At 46.4% G+C, this 17,646-nt stretch overlaps 1 protein-coding gene across 1 annotated transcript in view; it reads right to left on the reverse strand.

Annotated features, from left to right (window-relative positions):
- Window positions 1-17,646, reverse strand: part of CPXM2 (carboxypeptidase X, M14 family member 2) — a 137,425-nt gene that overhangs the window by 69,785 nt on the left and 49,994 nt on the right. Inside the window, exon 4 of the mRNA XM_068961609.1 lies at window positions 11,200-11,339. Coding sequence (XP_068817710.1) covers window positions 11,200-11,339 — 140 coding nt within the window. The remainder of the gene's footprint in view (window positions 1-11,199; window positions 11,340-17,646) is intronic.

Below are 17,646 nucleotides of genomic sequence, written 5' to 3' on the forward strand. Positions count from 1 at the left end.
GAAGCCCCACTGCAGAGAACTAAAAGAAAGAAAGAAAGGCTTTTAAATTCCCCCAAATTTGAAAGAGATGCTTGAAAGATCGAGAAGAAAGGAACCAAGGGAACGGCTCACAGGAAACCTGAAGAACGCAGGGGGAGGACTGGCCCCAATTCTGCTGTGATATCATGAGCGGAGTATGACGGCATGACGCTGCCTGGCAGGCACGGTCCACAGCTGGAGGTCTCCACCACAGCCTCACACCAGAGACAGCACGGGGCGGGGGGCAGCCGGGGCATGGGAGGGATCTCGTGGTCTGTGGCTACTTCTGCCCTGGTGGATCTATCAGTTTTCTAGGACCACTGTCAATTTTCTGCCAACTCGGCGGTTTACACAGCACAGATTTATCAGCTTACGGTTCTGGAGGTCAGAAGTCCTGCAATAGAGGTGTTCAGCAGGGATGCGTTTCTTCTGGAAACTCTAGGAGAGACTGTTTCCCCACCTTTCCCAGCTTCGAGGCACCCACGCTCCCTGCTCATGGCCCCTTCCTCTGTCTTCACAGCAACCAACAGGGGCCCTGCTCACTCATGCTGCCAGCTCTCTGGTTCTCTCTTCCCCTTATTGTTCCACATTTAAGGACCCTTAAGTGTCAGCTTCCCTCAGAGCTCAGTTGGTAAAGAATCCACCTGCAATTTGCAAAAGGCCTCGGTTCAATTCCTGGGTTGGGAAGATCTGTTGGAGAAGGGATAAGCTACCCACTGCAGTATTCTTGGGCTTCCCTGGTGGCTCAGCTGGTAAAGAATCTGCCTGCAATGTGGGAGACCTGGGTTTAATGCCTGAGTTGGGAAGATCCCCTGGAGAAGGGAAAGGCTACCCACTCCAGCATTCTGGCCTGGAGAATTCAATGGGCTGTATAGTCCCTGGGTCTAAAAGAGTTGGACAGGACTGAGTGACTTTCACTTTCATTTTCATGAGCACATTGGGCCCACCCAGATAATCCAGGGTCATCTCTCTATTTAAAGATCGGCTAATTAGTTACCGTGATTCCATCTGCAACCTTGAGTCCCATTTGCTATAAAAACCTACATATTCAAGGTTTTAGGGACTCGGTTTTCAACATGGAGGAAGAAGAGATCCCTTCCTCTTTAAAACAAAATGATTAATCATATTTTATGACTGTGTGCGTGTGTTAGTTACTCAGTCATGTCCAGATCTTTGCGACCATCCATGGATTGTAGCCCGCCAGGCTCCTCTGTCCATGGGATTCTCCAGGCAAGAATAAGGGAGCGGGCTGCCATGCCCTCCTCCAGGGGATCTTCCTGACCCAGAGATCAACCTGCTTCTCCCGCATTGCAGACAAAGATGCTTTACCGCCTGAGCCACCGACTGTATTGATATAAAGATAAATGTATTAACATTACATATTAAAACATTTTCTTTGACCTGAAAGTTCATTTACTTTCTCCAGATTATAAAAGAAGTTCAACCCTTTGCTGAGTCCCTAAGGGTCACAAGGTCCCAGGCATGGTGCCTGCTGTGTCTGACAGCTAGGTCAGCCTTAGGGGTAGCCATTCAATGTCCCTTGATAAAGAGCTAAGAGGAAGTACACCCGAGCCACTCATGGGGCTTGAGGCCTGATGAAAGTGTGATAGCAGGGGAAGGAGGCAGCAGAAGGGACAAGCATTATCACAAGCTCTCCAAGCCTCAGTTTACTCATCCACAAAATGGGGACAAGAAAAGGACCTTCCAGGCAGAGTCACTGAGACACCACATGAGGTAACACCAACTCAGCAGCCCCAGGCTAGGCGTTTCATTTAAAGGAATTTCCTGCTGACCAAAAGTGTCCAAAAAAATACAGATGAGTCACAGGAAGAATTCCACAAAGTGTCAGGCTCTCCTCAGCTGCAGTGGGATTGGTTTGGTTCCGAAGTCTTTCCTGGCGCCCTTGGGGGCACTGGGTCTCTGGAGGTTCAACCCTGGATGGTTGCGGGGCTGGGGGCTCAGAAACAGGGAGGGGTGTGATGAGGCCGCTTCATAAATAACAGCAGCCATGGTTCCTTGAGCATCTGCTGGGTCCAGAATGTGCCAGGACTTTTCATCTGCCTCTCATTGAAGGCTCAAAATAAGCTCTTCTCACCAACCAGGAAACTGGAGGCTTGGAAGGCTAAGAAGACCACCAGGAACACCCATACCCATTCAGGTTCCCCGCCCCCCTCCATTAACATCTCTAAGACCACACAGAGGGAGCAAGGGCCTTCGTGGAGAGGAGAGACAGCAAAGGTGTGACTAGAGAGGAGAAAGAGGGGTGGGGGGCTGGGGTGGAGGGGAGCATGTGAGCAGGACCCCCCCACCAGTGAAGGGAAGGGATCCTAAGACACTTGTCAGGCACTCACCATGTGCCAAGGATGGTCTTTACAGCCTGATATGCATTGAAGTGAAGTGAAAGTCGCTCAGTCATGTCCGACTCTTTGCAACCCCATGGACTATACAGTCCTTGGAATTCTCTAGGCCAGAACACTGGAGTGGGTAGCCATTCCCTTCTCCAGGGGATCCTCCCAACCCAGGGGTTGAACCTAGGTCTCCCGCATTGCAGGTGGATTCTTTACCAGCTGAACCACCAGGGAAGCCCGAGAATACTGGAGTGGGTAGCCTATCCGTTTCTCCAGCAGATCTTCCCAACCCAGGAATGGAACCGGGGTCTCCTGCATTGTAGGTGGATTCTTTGTCAACTGAGCTACGAGGGAAGCCCTCATTAACTCATTTAATCCCCACAGCAATCCTATGTGCAAGGCACTATTATCACCTCCATTTTACAGATAAAGAAACTGAAGCACAGAAAGGTTCAGAAACACACCCGAGGCCATGCAGTTGGGAGCCCGGAATCCCAGTCTCACTGGAGAATCTGCACCTTTTTCTGCTCGGCTATACCAGGTGACCATCGAGACACCTGAACAGGAGGGACACCAAAGGAATCCGACAGCTGCGTCCCCACAGGGTGTGGCTTATTTTCTCCCGGTGGTCTGTTCATTAAAGAGCCCCTTCTGGTGGGCAGACCCTGGGTTGGGATGGGGGTTGCTGGCCAGCCTCAGAAGAGGAGAGAATCAGGACAAACTGCTTTGAATGATAGAATGAGGCAGCTCATGGCAGGGTGTACCTTTGGGCAGGGGGGATGGCAGGTGCAAAGGCCCCGAGGCAGGAGCATGCTGGCTTATCTGCAGAACAAAGACAAGGCTCCTGGGCTAGAAATGAAGGAGCAAAGGGAAGGAGGTCAAACGGGCAGTGGGAGTCAGTCTGCACAGGCCCTGTGGGTGCAGGCCTGTGAGAGCATTATGGGAGCCCAGCTGGGGAGGGTGCCCCCTCAAGGGGACCCTGGCCACCAGGAAGAGATGAGAAAAAAGATGAGTGCGGCCAGAAACCTCCTAGAGGGATTCCCGGGGAGTGAGAGCCGGGGGACAAGAACCCTGGAATAACCCATGGTGGAAGCTTCATCTCCAGTGCTGTTTCCTTCTCAGAGAGTTTACCTTCTGAACAGATTCCTTAGTCACCTGGCACCAAGAAACCAAGGATGAGCCATTGAGCCACAGGAGAGAGCTTGACTTGGTTTGAAATAAGTCTCCCGGCGTTGTGGGAACGTAACGCAAGTGGCGATTCGATGGCATGCCTGGCCTTCTACTCGCACTTGGAGATGTCATTGAAACCCCTCCATTTTAGCCAAACTCAGCAGTTCAGAAACTGACGGTTTTCAAAGAGGTTAGAGAGGAGTTCGGAAACTTCTGTCTCCCAGCCCCCACCGGTGCCAAACACTTCATTTTGCCAGTGAGGGAGGAGACGCAAAGGGCCACGTCCTGAAAACACACACAGGCTCTCTCCCGAGATGTGCTGTGTGCCGTGCTGAGTTGTGTCCGACTCTTTGCAAGAAGATGAGCAGGTGATTCACAAAGCGTAGCGGTGGCCCCGTGAGCCCTGCCTCCAGGGCCTCCGCACTCCCAGCCCAGCCCGGCGCCCCTTCCCTCTGCACCCTGGCGCGCTGCTGCAGGGCTGCGGCTGGAGTCCTCCGGGAGTGGAAAACCAGATGAAGTTGAAGAGACAGGGAGGGGCCGGGTGAATACTTCTCACTGTGGAAACCAGAGGTCCAGCCCCTGGGCGGAGCCCCAGGCCAAGCCAGCTGTTGGGAAGGCTCCATCTCTCTCCCTGGTCTCTGGATGAACGTCCTCCAGCGGCCTCTGCACAGGCCTCTGTCCCTCCTCACCTTCATTTTCCTTCCCACACAGACCCCGCTGCCTCCTCAGCTGCCTCTTCATCCCCCCTCCTGATCTAGGGTCCAGCGCGCCTTGGAGATTCTCCCAACACGAACAGCCCTGAGCAGCCAAGCCTGCGACCTCAAGATTCCCAGACGTCTGCTCCTCTCCAGCCCCACTCCCTGACCCCAGTCATCACCTCAACTGCCCCCGTGGAGCCCCCAGATGGTCAGTGTCCTCCCCTTCCAAGTTTCTGTCTTTTCTGAAACCTCATCTCCCCCAGGGGCTCTGTGAACTTGATCTTAACTTCCAGGGAATCAGCCCTCTGGCTTGGACTCCTTCCTGACCAGCCCTGGATCTCAACCTCACAACCCTTCCCTCCTAACGCGCTGTGTCCTACCGGGTCCTGCGATGGCCTGGTCCCAGGATTTCAGCTGCACTGCAACCAACTCCACCACCCTCTAGTGGAGAAAGCATCAGTGGTGCCTAATGCATATGTGCGAGCTCCCCTAATGGCTCACATGGTGAAGAATCTGTCTGCCATGCAGGAGACCCAGGTTTGATCCCTGGGAAGATCTCCTGGAGAGGGAATGGCTACCCACTCCAGTATTCTTGCCTGGAGAATCCCATGGACAGAGGAGCCTGGTGGGCTATGGTCCATGGGGTCACAAAGAGGCGGACACAACTGAGTGACTAACACTGGGGAAATGCATGAGTGCAGCATGCTCAGTTGTGTCCGACTCTTTGCAACCATATGGGCTGCAGCCCACCAGGCTCCTCTGTCCATGGGATTTCCCAGGCAAGAATACTGGAGTGGGCTGCCATTCTCTTCTCCAGAGGATCTTCCAGACCCAGGGATTGAACTCACATCTCCTGAGTCTCCTGCATGCGCAGGCAGACTCTACCACTGAGCCCATTACAATTCCCTGAGCTTGGGAGGCCAGCCAAGCCCTTTCTCTAATGGGACAGCAAACCTCCCTGTCCTTACATCTTCAATCCCTGAATCTGTCTCACTCACTGTCTGCAGAGGACCTGCCTCCTACTTCATCAGGAGTAGAAAACCCTCCGGTGTGGAGGCTCTGAACCCACTTCAGCACTTACTCCCCAACTCCCCAACTCTGCTCTCTCAGGATGGGTGGATGCCCTCCTTCCAGCTGAGGCTCTGCACCCCCATCAGCCCCACCGCTCACCACCACCCTCACCCCTCGGGGACCCACTCCATCGGCCACCTGTCCTTCCCGGGACCATGGTGTGTCCAGGAAAAGAGCAGCAACAGGCCTTTCCTTGACCTTGTCTTCGTCTGGCTTGGGTACCCCATATGCTCATTTTCTCCACCCTCAGAATTCTCGAAGGGGACACTCACATTCAGAATATCAGCCAAGATTCTGCACCAACAGACTGAAAGCCAGCTTCTTCGGGCTGCGGCTATTTTTCCTACCATCTCTGGGTTCTCAACCATAAGCCATTCATCCTGCTTAATTAGCCGAACTGCTTTTAAAAAATTCAGCCAACCAGACAGACTTTCCCCAGCCCTCACCTTACAAATCCATCAATCAAACAGCTGCTTCTCTTTAAGGACACATTTACACTCTCAAGAGAGGATGAGAATTGTCCTGTTTATGAAATAATTAAAGTCTAAACCATTTGGTTGTTTTAAATTGCCTGTATTTCGCCCAAGTCATTAGATACATCTATTCACCTCAGGCAGAATAATTAACTTTTCAGTCACCATATTGGTTATAACTGCGACACTCACACATCTAATATACTTTCTGAAATCAGCAAAACAAAATTGGCTTTTTCTAGCATACTAACATTCCACTAAACTGCAATGCAATGGGAAAGAATCATTTATATTGGTGAAAAATGTAAATTATTCAGTATCATGGAAACAATTATGTTTTATTACTTTCAAATAGCATGAATTATTTGAAAATTATCAAAACTAGAATCATAGAGTTTTTCATCAACTTGGCTGGTTATGAGCTAGTCCCGGGTCATGGCTAAGCATCACCATCCCCTGTATTGCCCTTCACATCTGAATCACAGGTCTGAGAACTGCGCCCCTCTTCCCGTCCTACCAGTGTGGACTGTGCCGATTCTAGCGGATCTGTCAACATATCAGGTTCTTCCAGGCTGAGAGCTCCCTGCAGGCAGGCCACTTCTTGTACAGAGTGTTCAGATCAGAATGCTCAATAAAGAGATGAGTGAAATCATAAACACATAAAGAAGAGGTCAGGAACAAATAAGATGATGGATGACTATTTTAAAATATCAACCACAAAAGTTTTATGAATGAAAAATATTCACAGTGTTCTGATATTAATACTCCAAGTTCCGGGCGTTGGTGATGAACAGGGATCCCTGGCGTGCTACAGTCCATGGGATCACAAAGAGCTGGACATGACTGAGCAACTGAACTGAACTGATTAATACGCCAAAGTGCTTGTGCATTTTAACAATCAGATAGGCGCTCTTCACAAATAACAACATCTGTTTGGCCAACCTGAAGGAGCCATCACCCCATTTTCCTTCCATTTCTAAAACATCGCCAACCAAACACAGCACTCTGAGATTAGCGGATGTTCTTCCTGTTTAACTCGAAGAAATCAGACTCTGACTCCAACTCTGCCATTGCTTGTTTTGGTCTGAAATCCACATCCGCCTGTTACCCAGCTGGAGTCAGGAAGAAGCAATCAGTGCTTGGAGGAGCTGGCAGGATTGTAACCTACAGAGAGGCTCCCTGAGTAGCATGCTTGTGACACAGCGATCCTTGGATGGATACATCCTGCAAGGACACGCCTGTGAGAGGGCGAAGGGAGGGCCCGGCAGGCAATGCTCCCCTCTACCAGATGCACAGGAAGCAGCTTCACCTGTCTGTATTTTGTTTTCTTTTTTGGTTTATTGATCTGTATTTGTTTTTTTTCTTTCTGGTTTATTTATTTATTTATAGCCGCCCTGAGTGTTTGTTGCTGCGTCCAGGCTTTCTCTAGCTGCGCCGAGTGGGGGCTGTGCTCCAGCTGAGGTGTGCAGGCTCCTCACCGCGGTGGTTTACGTCGCTGCAGAGCACCAAGCTCTAGGTCGCTCAGGCTTCAGCAGTTGGGGCCCATGGGCTTAGCTGATCCGAGGCATGTGAGATCTTCCGGGACCAGGGACTGAACCCGGATTCCTGCATTGGCAGGCAGATTCTTTACCACTGGACCACTGGGGAAGTTCTGTCTGTGCTTTCTAAATGTTTCCAAGAAAGACTTTATAAGAAGGAAGACCTGTGACTAAAAATAAGCTTGAAAACCACTGTTCTAGATAAACCCAAGGAGGTGCAGAGGGAAGAAAGTCCCATCTATTGAGCACTTACTATGTGCTGGGTAATTCTGAAACATCATTAACATAATTGCATTTAACTTTCACCACATCTTTATGAGCTAGACAGTAGTTAACCCATTTTAAAGAAGAGCATATTGAGGTTCAAAGAAGAAAAATCTCATAACCAGCAAGAGTCAGCCATGATGTAATTCCAAAGCCACGCTGTTTTCCATGCTTTCATCTCTAAAAATCCTCGTCACTCCTCAACTCGACTTTCCACATCCCCTCTCCTCTCCCCTTACAATTTAAGCCTGCTCTCAGTCATTTTCACTCGTAAATTAATTGACGCATCAGTATTCGGTGTGAATGGCTCTTTGCTAATTTGTTACTTCCTTACAGTGTTCATTAAGAATCATTCATTGAGCATCTCCCGGATGCTGGGTACTAGGCCAGGTCCCAGAGACACAGACTATCAAAGCATTGCCTCTATTGTGTCCATAGACTAGTGGCGAGAAATATGGAAACCAATAAACAAAAATATTAAAAGTCATACGATGGCCACAGGGGAACAACTCAAGGACAGCCTGGGAGAGGGAAAGAAAGACAACTACTGCCTTCTTTACTATGGGGATTTGCTGGTTCCTGTTGTTGGCAAGTTTTCTGCTCATAACAGAATATAGCCAATGCCTCCAGCATTATTCATGCCTCTGGGAAAAGGGGCTCAGATACCAAAATGTGCTCGTGACCATTTCCTCCTCACTCCTCAGTGCACAGCCCTATTCCAGGAGGTAAGATAAACTGAAACTCATTGGATTTCTTTTCATTGTCCTTGACTTGAAATACATTTAGACATTAAAAAACTGACTCTTAAAAGCAATTCTATCCCTTGCCTCCCTCTAGATGTTCCTGTCCCAGGCCAAGTCAAAGAAAGATATTGTTCTACTTAATTTCTTATTCACTCCAAACCCTCTTGTGTTTCCAGCTGAAATGGAATATGAGCGGCACTCCTACCCAGCTCTTTCTTTCTGATCCGATAATAACCCAACTACTGCACCTCTAATGATAGTGATTAGACAGCCTAATATCCAAGCATTAAGGTAAAGCCCTTTCTCTCATCCCCACGGATCATCTCAAATCAGTCTTTCTTTCTGAGTTTCTATTCTCCCTAAGCAACTCGACTTTGCTTCTTCTAAATTCCTTGACCTTTAAGAATCTACACAGTGAAAACAATAGTTACGGTAATAAGCCACTGATTGAGCACAACACACACTGAAGAGCAAACATCAGCACAAATGAACAAATACAGAAGTGTTACTAGAAAGTAAAGTGAATAAAATCTGATACGCAAAGTAGCACAAATACATAACCCAACATCATCAAAATACACACATTATCCCTGCCCTGGAAATTTGTTTGAAGGAAGTAATTCAAAGGAAGAAAAAAAGTATATAAATGCTCTCCTGCAAAATGATATGTGTTAGCAGAAAATTGAGATGGTGAGTGAGGCAAAGCTGAGTAAATTATAGGCTATTAACAATGATCATTATGAAATCTGAGTCCCAGCATGAAAATGTTATGGATACTTTTTAAATTAAAAACAATAATTGCATAGGTAATGTGATTACAAATATGTAGAAAAATTCTGTTTGCCTAAGGACAGTGGAATCATCAGTAGTGTTTCTAAACGTCATTAGTGGTTACAGTCTTGTCTTTACAATAGAAAAGATTCAGACGAAAACAGGATGAGTCCTTGCCTGACAACTGTCATCTAATAAGAAAGTCCCCTTTACAGCGACAATGGGAGGCATTTAAATGTGAGCACAAATGCCAGGTTCCCTTCTCTTATCCTGGTTTACTTATGAATGTTGACCTTTCTAGGAGTTAAAATTAATCTAATCAGCCAATGATAGATTTCAAATGGCTGCCAACTGTCTCTGTCGGTTTATTTGCTGAGTCCTGTCTACTCTTTGTGATCCTATCCACGGGATTTTTCAGGCAAGAACACTAGAGTGGGTTGCCATTTCCTCCTCCAGGGGATCTTCCCGACCCAGGGACTGAACTCACGTCTCCTGTGTCTCCTGCATTGCAGATGGATTTTTTTACCCGCTGAACCATCAGGGAAGCCTGGTTGCCAACTAGTAATCAGTAAAACCGAAAGGGGTCAAGACACAGGATTTGAGTGTGCAGACCAAGCAGACGGAGGGGCGCCAGGACAGGACGATGCTTGGCTAACTAGGTGCACAGTTACCTGATGTCTAAGGGTGGGGTGTTTGTGCTCCTGGCTTCTCAGTATAAAGACAGATGCTAGAGGAACTGAAAATTCTTATTTAAATTCAGAAAACGCCCAAGGTTCTGCAGCCCCTCCTGACTCGCCCAGCCCCCAGTCTCTGCACATTTGCTCTGGACACAGCATGAGCCACAGAACAACCTCACAGATACTGTCCTGCCTCTGTCTCTACCAACAGCCCTGGGATGAAGTGAAAGGGTTTGTTTTGTTTGTATAGATTTTTTCATTTACTGTAGCAGAATATACGTAACACAAAATGTATCACTTTAACCATTTGGAAGTGTGCAATTCTGTGACACCATCACCACCATCCACCTCCAGAACTTTTCATCATCCTCAACTCAACTCTGTAGCCATTAGATAATAACGCCATTCCCCTCCCCTCCAGACTCTGGCAGCCACTGTTCTTGTCCCTTCTGTCTCTATGACTTGACCTGCTCTAGGAACCTCATGGAAGCGGCATCATGCGGTGTTTGGCCTTTTGTGTCTGGCTTATTGCACTGAGCATAACGGCCTAAGAGTTCATCCATATTCTAGTGTGTGTCAGAATCCCCTGCCTTTTTAAAGTTGAATAATATTCCATTGTATATATCCACCGTGAGACTGGGCTTCCCCAGTAGCTCAGTGGTAAAGAACCCGCCTGCGGTGCAGGAGACACAGGAGACGCAGGTTTGATCCCTGGGTTGGGAAGATCCCCTGAGGGAGGACATGGCAGCCCACTCCAGTATTCTTGCTGGGAAAATCCCACAGACAGAGGAGCCTGGTGGGCCACAAAGAGTCAGACATGACTGAAGTGATCGACCATAGCACAGCACCATGAGATGAAGTATTGTAAGGGACTATAGCCCACCTCTTTGGGGATTACCATTCTTACTGACCCGGCCCTGATCTCAAGCTCTGTTCTGAGCAATGGGATTCCATCTTATTCTCGCTGGTTCATCCTTCAATTCCCCACCTCCTCTAGAAGTTCTTTATTCAGGAACTTGCCTGTGCGTCCTCTTTCTTCCCAGGATCGGGAAGACTCATTCCTTCTACCCCAGGACAGTGGGCGGAGCCAGCTACCAGTTGCTCACTGAACACCAGTTCAGCTCATCTGCCAGGGCACCAGTGACTCACCCCACATCCAAGAAGGCAGCTACTTGCCAAAGAGTATCCTTGCCTCCTCAGTCTAATCTGCAGATCCCTCTCTCTGCTCCTGTGCTGGGGAGGGTGTTGACCAAAAGCTGCACCTTCCCAGGGTGTCTACAGCAAGGCCAGCCTCCCGTCTTCCCTGTAGCTTTCTTCCCTTCTATTGCTGGTCACCAGATTCTTCTCTGCGACTTCCCTGACTCTGTCTGAACCCTAGAACTTCAGACCCACAGCCCCGAGCCTAAGCACGGGTCCAGCCACACTTACAGCCAGAGCGAGTTCCTCCCTTGAGTGATGACACCCGTGAACTTGGTCAGTCGTCTGGCGTCCACTTCAATCCACTGGTGGAGGTCATTCCTCCCTGCGCACCATGCCCCGTCATAAAAATCATTTTCATTAATGCCCGCCTGAAAAGAAACAGAGGGGTGTTCTTCAATACTACATATAAAACAGACAACCAACACAGGCCTACTGTGTAGCAGAGGGGACTATGCTCAGTATCTCACCAATAATCTATAAGGGAAAAGAATTTGAAAAAGCTATCTCTGAAAAGATGGAGCTGAATCACTTTGCTGTATACCTGAAATTAACACAACATTGTCAGTCAATACACTTTAAAAATGGAGAGGGACATGGCAACCCACTCCGGTATTCTTGCCAGGAAGAATCTCAAGGACAGAGGAGCCTGGCAGGCTACAGTCATAAACAGACAGACATAGGGTCATAAAGAGTCAGACATGACTGAGTGACTGAACATACACACAGATACCTTTTTTTAAAAAAAAAAAAGAAAAGGGAGGGCATTCTTCAGAAAGACCCAGAATATACTCAAAGAAAATGTAGACAAGTTTTTTTGTGACGTTTCTAAGAAGGTGGGTGGGAGGGATAGAAGAGGAGAATGAGGAAGTAGATAAAGGAAAAAGTCACTGTGCCCTGAACTCTTAATTCCAAATCATAAAAATGAGCTGCTTGTTAGTAACAAGCTGGAAATATTTCAATATGATAAGTCCTCCTCTTGCCCAGTGTGAAAGATGAAATTTAATGAGTTCTCCTGTTACTCATTCATCCAATAGACACAGACTGTCTCCCACGTACCAGCCCACACACGCCAGGTGCTGGGAGCACAAAGGTGAATCGTTCCCTCCTGGAACCTCAAGATCCAGGCAGGAAGAAAGATATGAAAATAGATAAGTGAGAACACAATAGAGCAGGTGTCATTTCAGGAGTAGGAACACACTGCTTTGGGAGTCTTCGAGGACAGCACAGCTACCTTGAGCTGGGGGAGATGATGGACAGAAAGCTGCCAGGCAGAGGAGATATTTGAACCAGATGTTAAAGGTTAGGTTTATCTAGTGAATTTTACTTATTAGCATTTAAGCCATTTGATGGGTCTGAGTATCAGTTGCTTTTGCCACCAGGGATTCTCCTGATCTGAATTTACAACGTGGATGAATTTCTGCTCTAGAATTTTCCCTATATTATCACCATTTGAAGAGACAACTCCCTGATGTTTAAAAAAAAAAAAAAGAAGAAGAAGACAAAGGAGTCAGGGGAAATTTGCTAAAACCCTTTCTGCATCAATCTCATTCCCCCATGCCTATTTCACAGGTACATAATCACATGAGAAAAAGTCTGAATGATACTCAAGAGATGAAAACGACAGGCCAGTCCGTCTTCCCTACCTCTGAGCACTTTTCAGCTCAAATTCTGCGTCAGCCTTATTTTAATGGCCAACAGTGATGTGGAGCCCAGAGCCCAGCTACAGCAGAGGGACAGCTTGGCAAGGGGTCCTATCGACAGGACTCATCCAGCACTGCACTGGCTAACTTAAGCCTTGTATCAGGACCAACACAGGGTATGCTTCCCAGTCCACTCCTGGAACAGTCCCGAAAGAGCTCGGAGAGCAAACGTCGGAACTAATGTGCCGTGGTCCTCTACTCTACCTGGGAAAGTCCATGAGCAGAGGAGCCTGGCAGGCTACATCCATGGGGTCAAAGAGAGTCAGACACCGCCGAGCAACTGAGCACCAGATGCTCTCCTAAAAGCACACCCATCTCAAATGAAGGTGAATAAAATGGCTGTGAGTCAACATTCTCCAGAAACCCACGCTCTCAGCTAACCAGCACCTCTGTGTCTGAAGGCACACAGGGTGTCTACAATAAGGACCTAGAGGTGTTGCAAGATTTCGCCTTCCAGAGCCACCAAAGAAAAGCTCAATTTTGCAAGTGTGCGTGACTTGTTCTACCTGCGCTTCAGTGAGTTTTGTTAAAGCGATGTCGACTCTTAAGTAAAATGTCTCATTTCCCAGGACTGCTGGTCATCAGGGAGGTCACCAACCCTGTCTGAAGGCTATAATTACACAATTGTTCCCTTTCTTCATCTACGGCACTTCTCCCCCCAAAGGAAGAGGCCTGCAACCCTTTAACGACTTACAGTATCACAATTCACCTTCTTTCAAGAAACTATAATATGCACTGAGTTTTTGTTGAGGTTCCGCTGTTCTTGTAAACCACCCATGAGACTGGTGCTTAGAACAGTTTCATTTATTTATTGAAATTAGTCTTCACCTTGCCTCTGCTATTTGCCAAGTAGTGGTCCAGGCAGGAGGAATACAAGGGTAGACAACAAGGGGTCAGACCTGCCTTCCCGGAACTCAGAACAGGCAGATGGACTAAGGTCCCCTCACAGCATCTTCTGGTGTTGGCATATCAAGATCAACCACCGCACAGCAGGCTGATTAACAGCTTGTGCTCTGAAGCCCTAGCTGGGTGTGAATCTCAGGTCTGCAAACTTCATACTGTACGAGTTCAGGCAATTTGCCTAAATTGCTCTGTGCCTCGGTTTCCCCATCTGTTCAAGTGAGAGCAATGCTCACTTCTCCCTTAGGATGCTGACTGTGCTTTCAGCAGGGGCTGGCACTTGGTTAACATGGATGCCAAAAGAACTGAACACTCAGCTAACACTAGTTATCAGTACATCTGGGCTTCCCTGCTGGCTCAGTGGTAAAGAATCCACCTGCCAAGCAGGAGACACGGTTCGATCCCTGGGTCAGGAAGATCCCACGGAGAAGGAAATGGCAACCTGCTCCAGTCTTCTCGCCAAGACAATCCCACCGACAGAGCAGACTGCCTGGCGTCGGCTACAGTCCAAGGGGTCTCGAAGAGTCAGACACAATTTAGCGACCAAACAACAAATCAGTACATCTAAAACAATGAATATCTGGTAAATCATGAAAATATGGATGTTTTAAGAATTAGTTCACATTGGAATTGCAACACTATTCCAGTCAACTGGTGTCATAGTGTGTACAACACCAAATATCCAGAAGAGAGTTATAAAATCTGACAAAAGAGGAGGCTCACTGTCTACAGTTCTCAACAGGAGTCCATGTTGTCTCCCCCCACATCTGGCAATGCTTGCAGCTGTGTTTGGCTGTGACAACTGGGGGCAGTGTGTGCAACTGGCAATGACAGATAGAGGCCAGGAATGCTGGGAAACATTCTACAACCCATGGGACAGCCCCAGCCACAAAGAGCTGCCCAGCCCCAAACGTTGATCATGCAGAGCTTAAGCATGCCAGCTCCTGGGCTAAGCAGACAAGAAAGAGCTGCCACATAGCTCGAGATGTTTACCCCTCCAAGATCATGAAAGCTTGGAGCAGCTGTCCTCATGCCATTCAACCAAAGTCTACTGTCTGAGATCTGACATGCGATTTCCTGTTCCTGGTTTTGCTAGCCTGGATATCCTACTTCTGCGGCCAATCTCAGCTCTTCCTAAGCACACCAGACAGTCAATTAAGTGTAATAAGGTGTCAGGGGATTGAAGAGCCCTGTGCGAACCTGACTCTTTGGGACATGACAGTCACCTCTGCAAAATCAATTACAAATTTATAAAGCAAGAGTCCAGGAGAATTCAATGAAAGAGGGGGTACCAGTCTCAGAGATGTCACCAAATTACACCAGAGTGCCAAAAATGATATCAGTAACACGTCTGAGAAACCAAGAAACATTCATCCCTTTTTGTTTAATAATGCAGAGAAGTACTTCATAAATTTTGGAGAAATTTCAGTCAGAAATTGTTGAAATGGAAGGTTTGATTCCTTAAATTTTAAGGAAACTAGTTTTCAAAATACCACTTACATAGAATGACTGTTTCTTCTAGAGTACCAAATAAATTAGGAATTAATGTAATTTTCTCAAAGCAATTTTTATATGCATCATTTTTTCCCTTAAAAATTCCTATCAAGACATCTAATAGATGAAAGATTTTGCTTAAGATAAAAGGGGGAATTATTAATTCCATAACAAAGAGAAAACCTGAAACTCTCCATTTAAGATCAATCAAATGGGCATTGTCTGTTTCGAAATGATGGAGTAAATATGTTGGTTTTGCCAGGTTCTTCTCTCACTAGTTCCCCTAAGCAAAGAAAACAAGATAAAGAAACACAACTTTGACCACTGATAGAACTAGGAGATGTTTATAAAACTCAGATCACAATATATGAAGACAGAAATGAGGTGAAGGGCTCTTGAATAACTCAGTAAGAGAAGGAAGTGCTAACTTCCAAGGTGCACACCAATGGGAAGTAAGCCACACTGAATTTAAGAAAGCTCAAAAACTGGATTCTTAGATATCTTGGAAGGTGAGTGAGAGAGGACTAAAAACGAGGAATTGATTCAAAATGTGAATCAAAATATTAGATTCTCACATCCATCCCACCTCCCCAGCCTTCAGCTCAGTTCAGTTGCTCAGTCATGTCTGACCCTTTGTGACCCCATGGACTGCAGCACACCAGGCTTCCCTGTCCATCACCAACTCCCAGAGTTTACTCAAATTGAGTTGAGTCCATTGAGTTGATGATGCCATCCAACCATCTCATCCTCTGTTGTCCCCTTCTCCTCCTGCCCCCAATCCCTCCCAACATCAGGGTCTTTTCCAATGAGTCAACGCTTCGCATCAGGTGGCCAAAGTATTGGAGTTTCAGCTTCAACATCAGTCCTTCCAATGAACACCCAGGACTGATCTCCTTTAGAATGGACTGGTTGGATCTCCCTGCAGTCCCTGAGACTCTCAAGAGTCTTCTCCAACACCACAGTTCAAAAGCATCAATTCTTCGGCACTCAGCTTTCTTTATAGTCCAACTCTCACATCCATACATGACTACTGGAAAAACCATAGCTTTGACTAGATGAACCTTTGTTGGCAAAGTAATGCCTTTACTTTTTAATATGCTGTTTAGGTTGGTCATACCTTTCCTTCCAAGGACTAAGTGTCTTTTAATATCATGGCTGCAGTCACCATCTGCAGTGATTTTGGAGCCCCCAAAATAAAGTCTCTCACTGTTTCCCCATCTATTTGCCATGAAGTGATAAGACCGGATGCCCTGATCTCAGCTTTCTGAATGCTGAGTTTTAAGCCAACTTTTTCACTCTCCTCTTTCAATTTCTTCAATTTAAGTCTGAATTTGGCAATAAGGAGTTCATGATCTGAGCCACAGTCAGCTCCTGGTTTTGTTTTTGCTGGCTGTATAGAGCTTCTCCATCTTTGGCTGCAAAGAATATAATCAATCTGATTTCTGTATTGACCATCTGGTGATGTCCATGTGTAGAGTCTTCTCTTCTGCAAAAACTTGATTTTTTTTTTTCTCTTAAAAAAGGCAACCAGAGAGACTAGACTTGGAAACCCTGGACACAGAGGAGGGAAGATATGATAGACAAGTACAGGGAATTCAGTGGAAATCAATCAACATAGTGAAGCGTGAGATGACCCACCTCTCTTTCTGCATGCAATTCTAGAACACAATGCATCCAAGTGTAGAACAAAGAAAAAATAAATAAGCTAAGAATATACTGGAGAACAGGAAAAAACCTCAAAGACACTACAGTTATGATCCGTTGAAAGAGAAGATCTTGTTTGCATGAATCAAAAATAGGAAAGTCACAGGGAGGACACAGTAGTACACAAGGAAGAACTCTTGGAATGTGAAAGTTCCAGTAACAATAAGCAATGCCAGAAAAAGAAGAAGAGCAGAGTGTAAAGTCAGAGATTTTTTTTTTTTTCCAGAGGAAGAAATTGCAAAAAACTATTATCTGAAAATGTCCCAAATCTCTATGGCTTAAGGCTCCAAAGAACTAAGAATATGGGACATTGAATGAAATAAGAACCACGCCAAGGCATATCATTGTGAACTTCAAAATAAAAAGCTTTCAAAGAGGAAACAATAAAACAAAGAGGGGAAGGAAAAATTGGGAGATTGGGACTGATATATATACACTAAATACACTCCTAAAATATACATAAAAATGGTAACTAATAAGAACCTACTGTATAGCACAGGGAACCCTACTCAGTCCTCTGTAATGACCTTTATGAATCTAAAAAAAAGAGTGGATATATGTATATGTATAACTGATTCACTTCGATGCACAATAGAAGCTAACACAACACTGTAAATCAACTGTACTCCAAGAAAAAATAATTTTAAAAAATAAATTTAAAATAAAAGATTAAGAAGAGTACCAGAATTCTCAATAACAACATCTGAAGCTACAAGAATGAAGAGATAACAACTCCAAAATTCTGAAAGCAAAGATTTTCCAACTTGGAATTTTATACATAGACTATTGATCACAAAAGACAGTTTTCAGATTCACAGATCCTCAAGAAGTTTCTCTCGTACCGTTTCCATGAAGCTACTGCAGGGTATGCTCCACA

The sequence above is a fragment of the Capricornis sumatraensis genome, chromosome 23 (genome assembly GCF_032405125.1).
Source record: "Capricornis sumatraensis isolate serow.1 chromosome 23, serow.2, whole genome shotgun sequence".
NCBI lineage: Eukaryota > Metazoa > Chordata > Mammalia > Artiodactyla > Bovidae > Capricornis > Capricornis sumatraensis.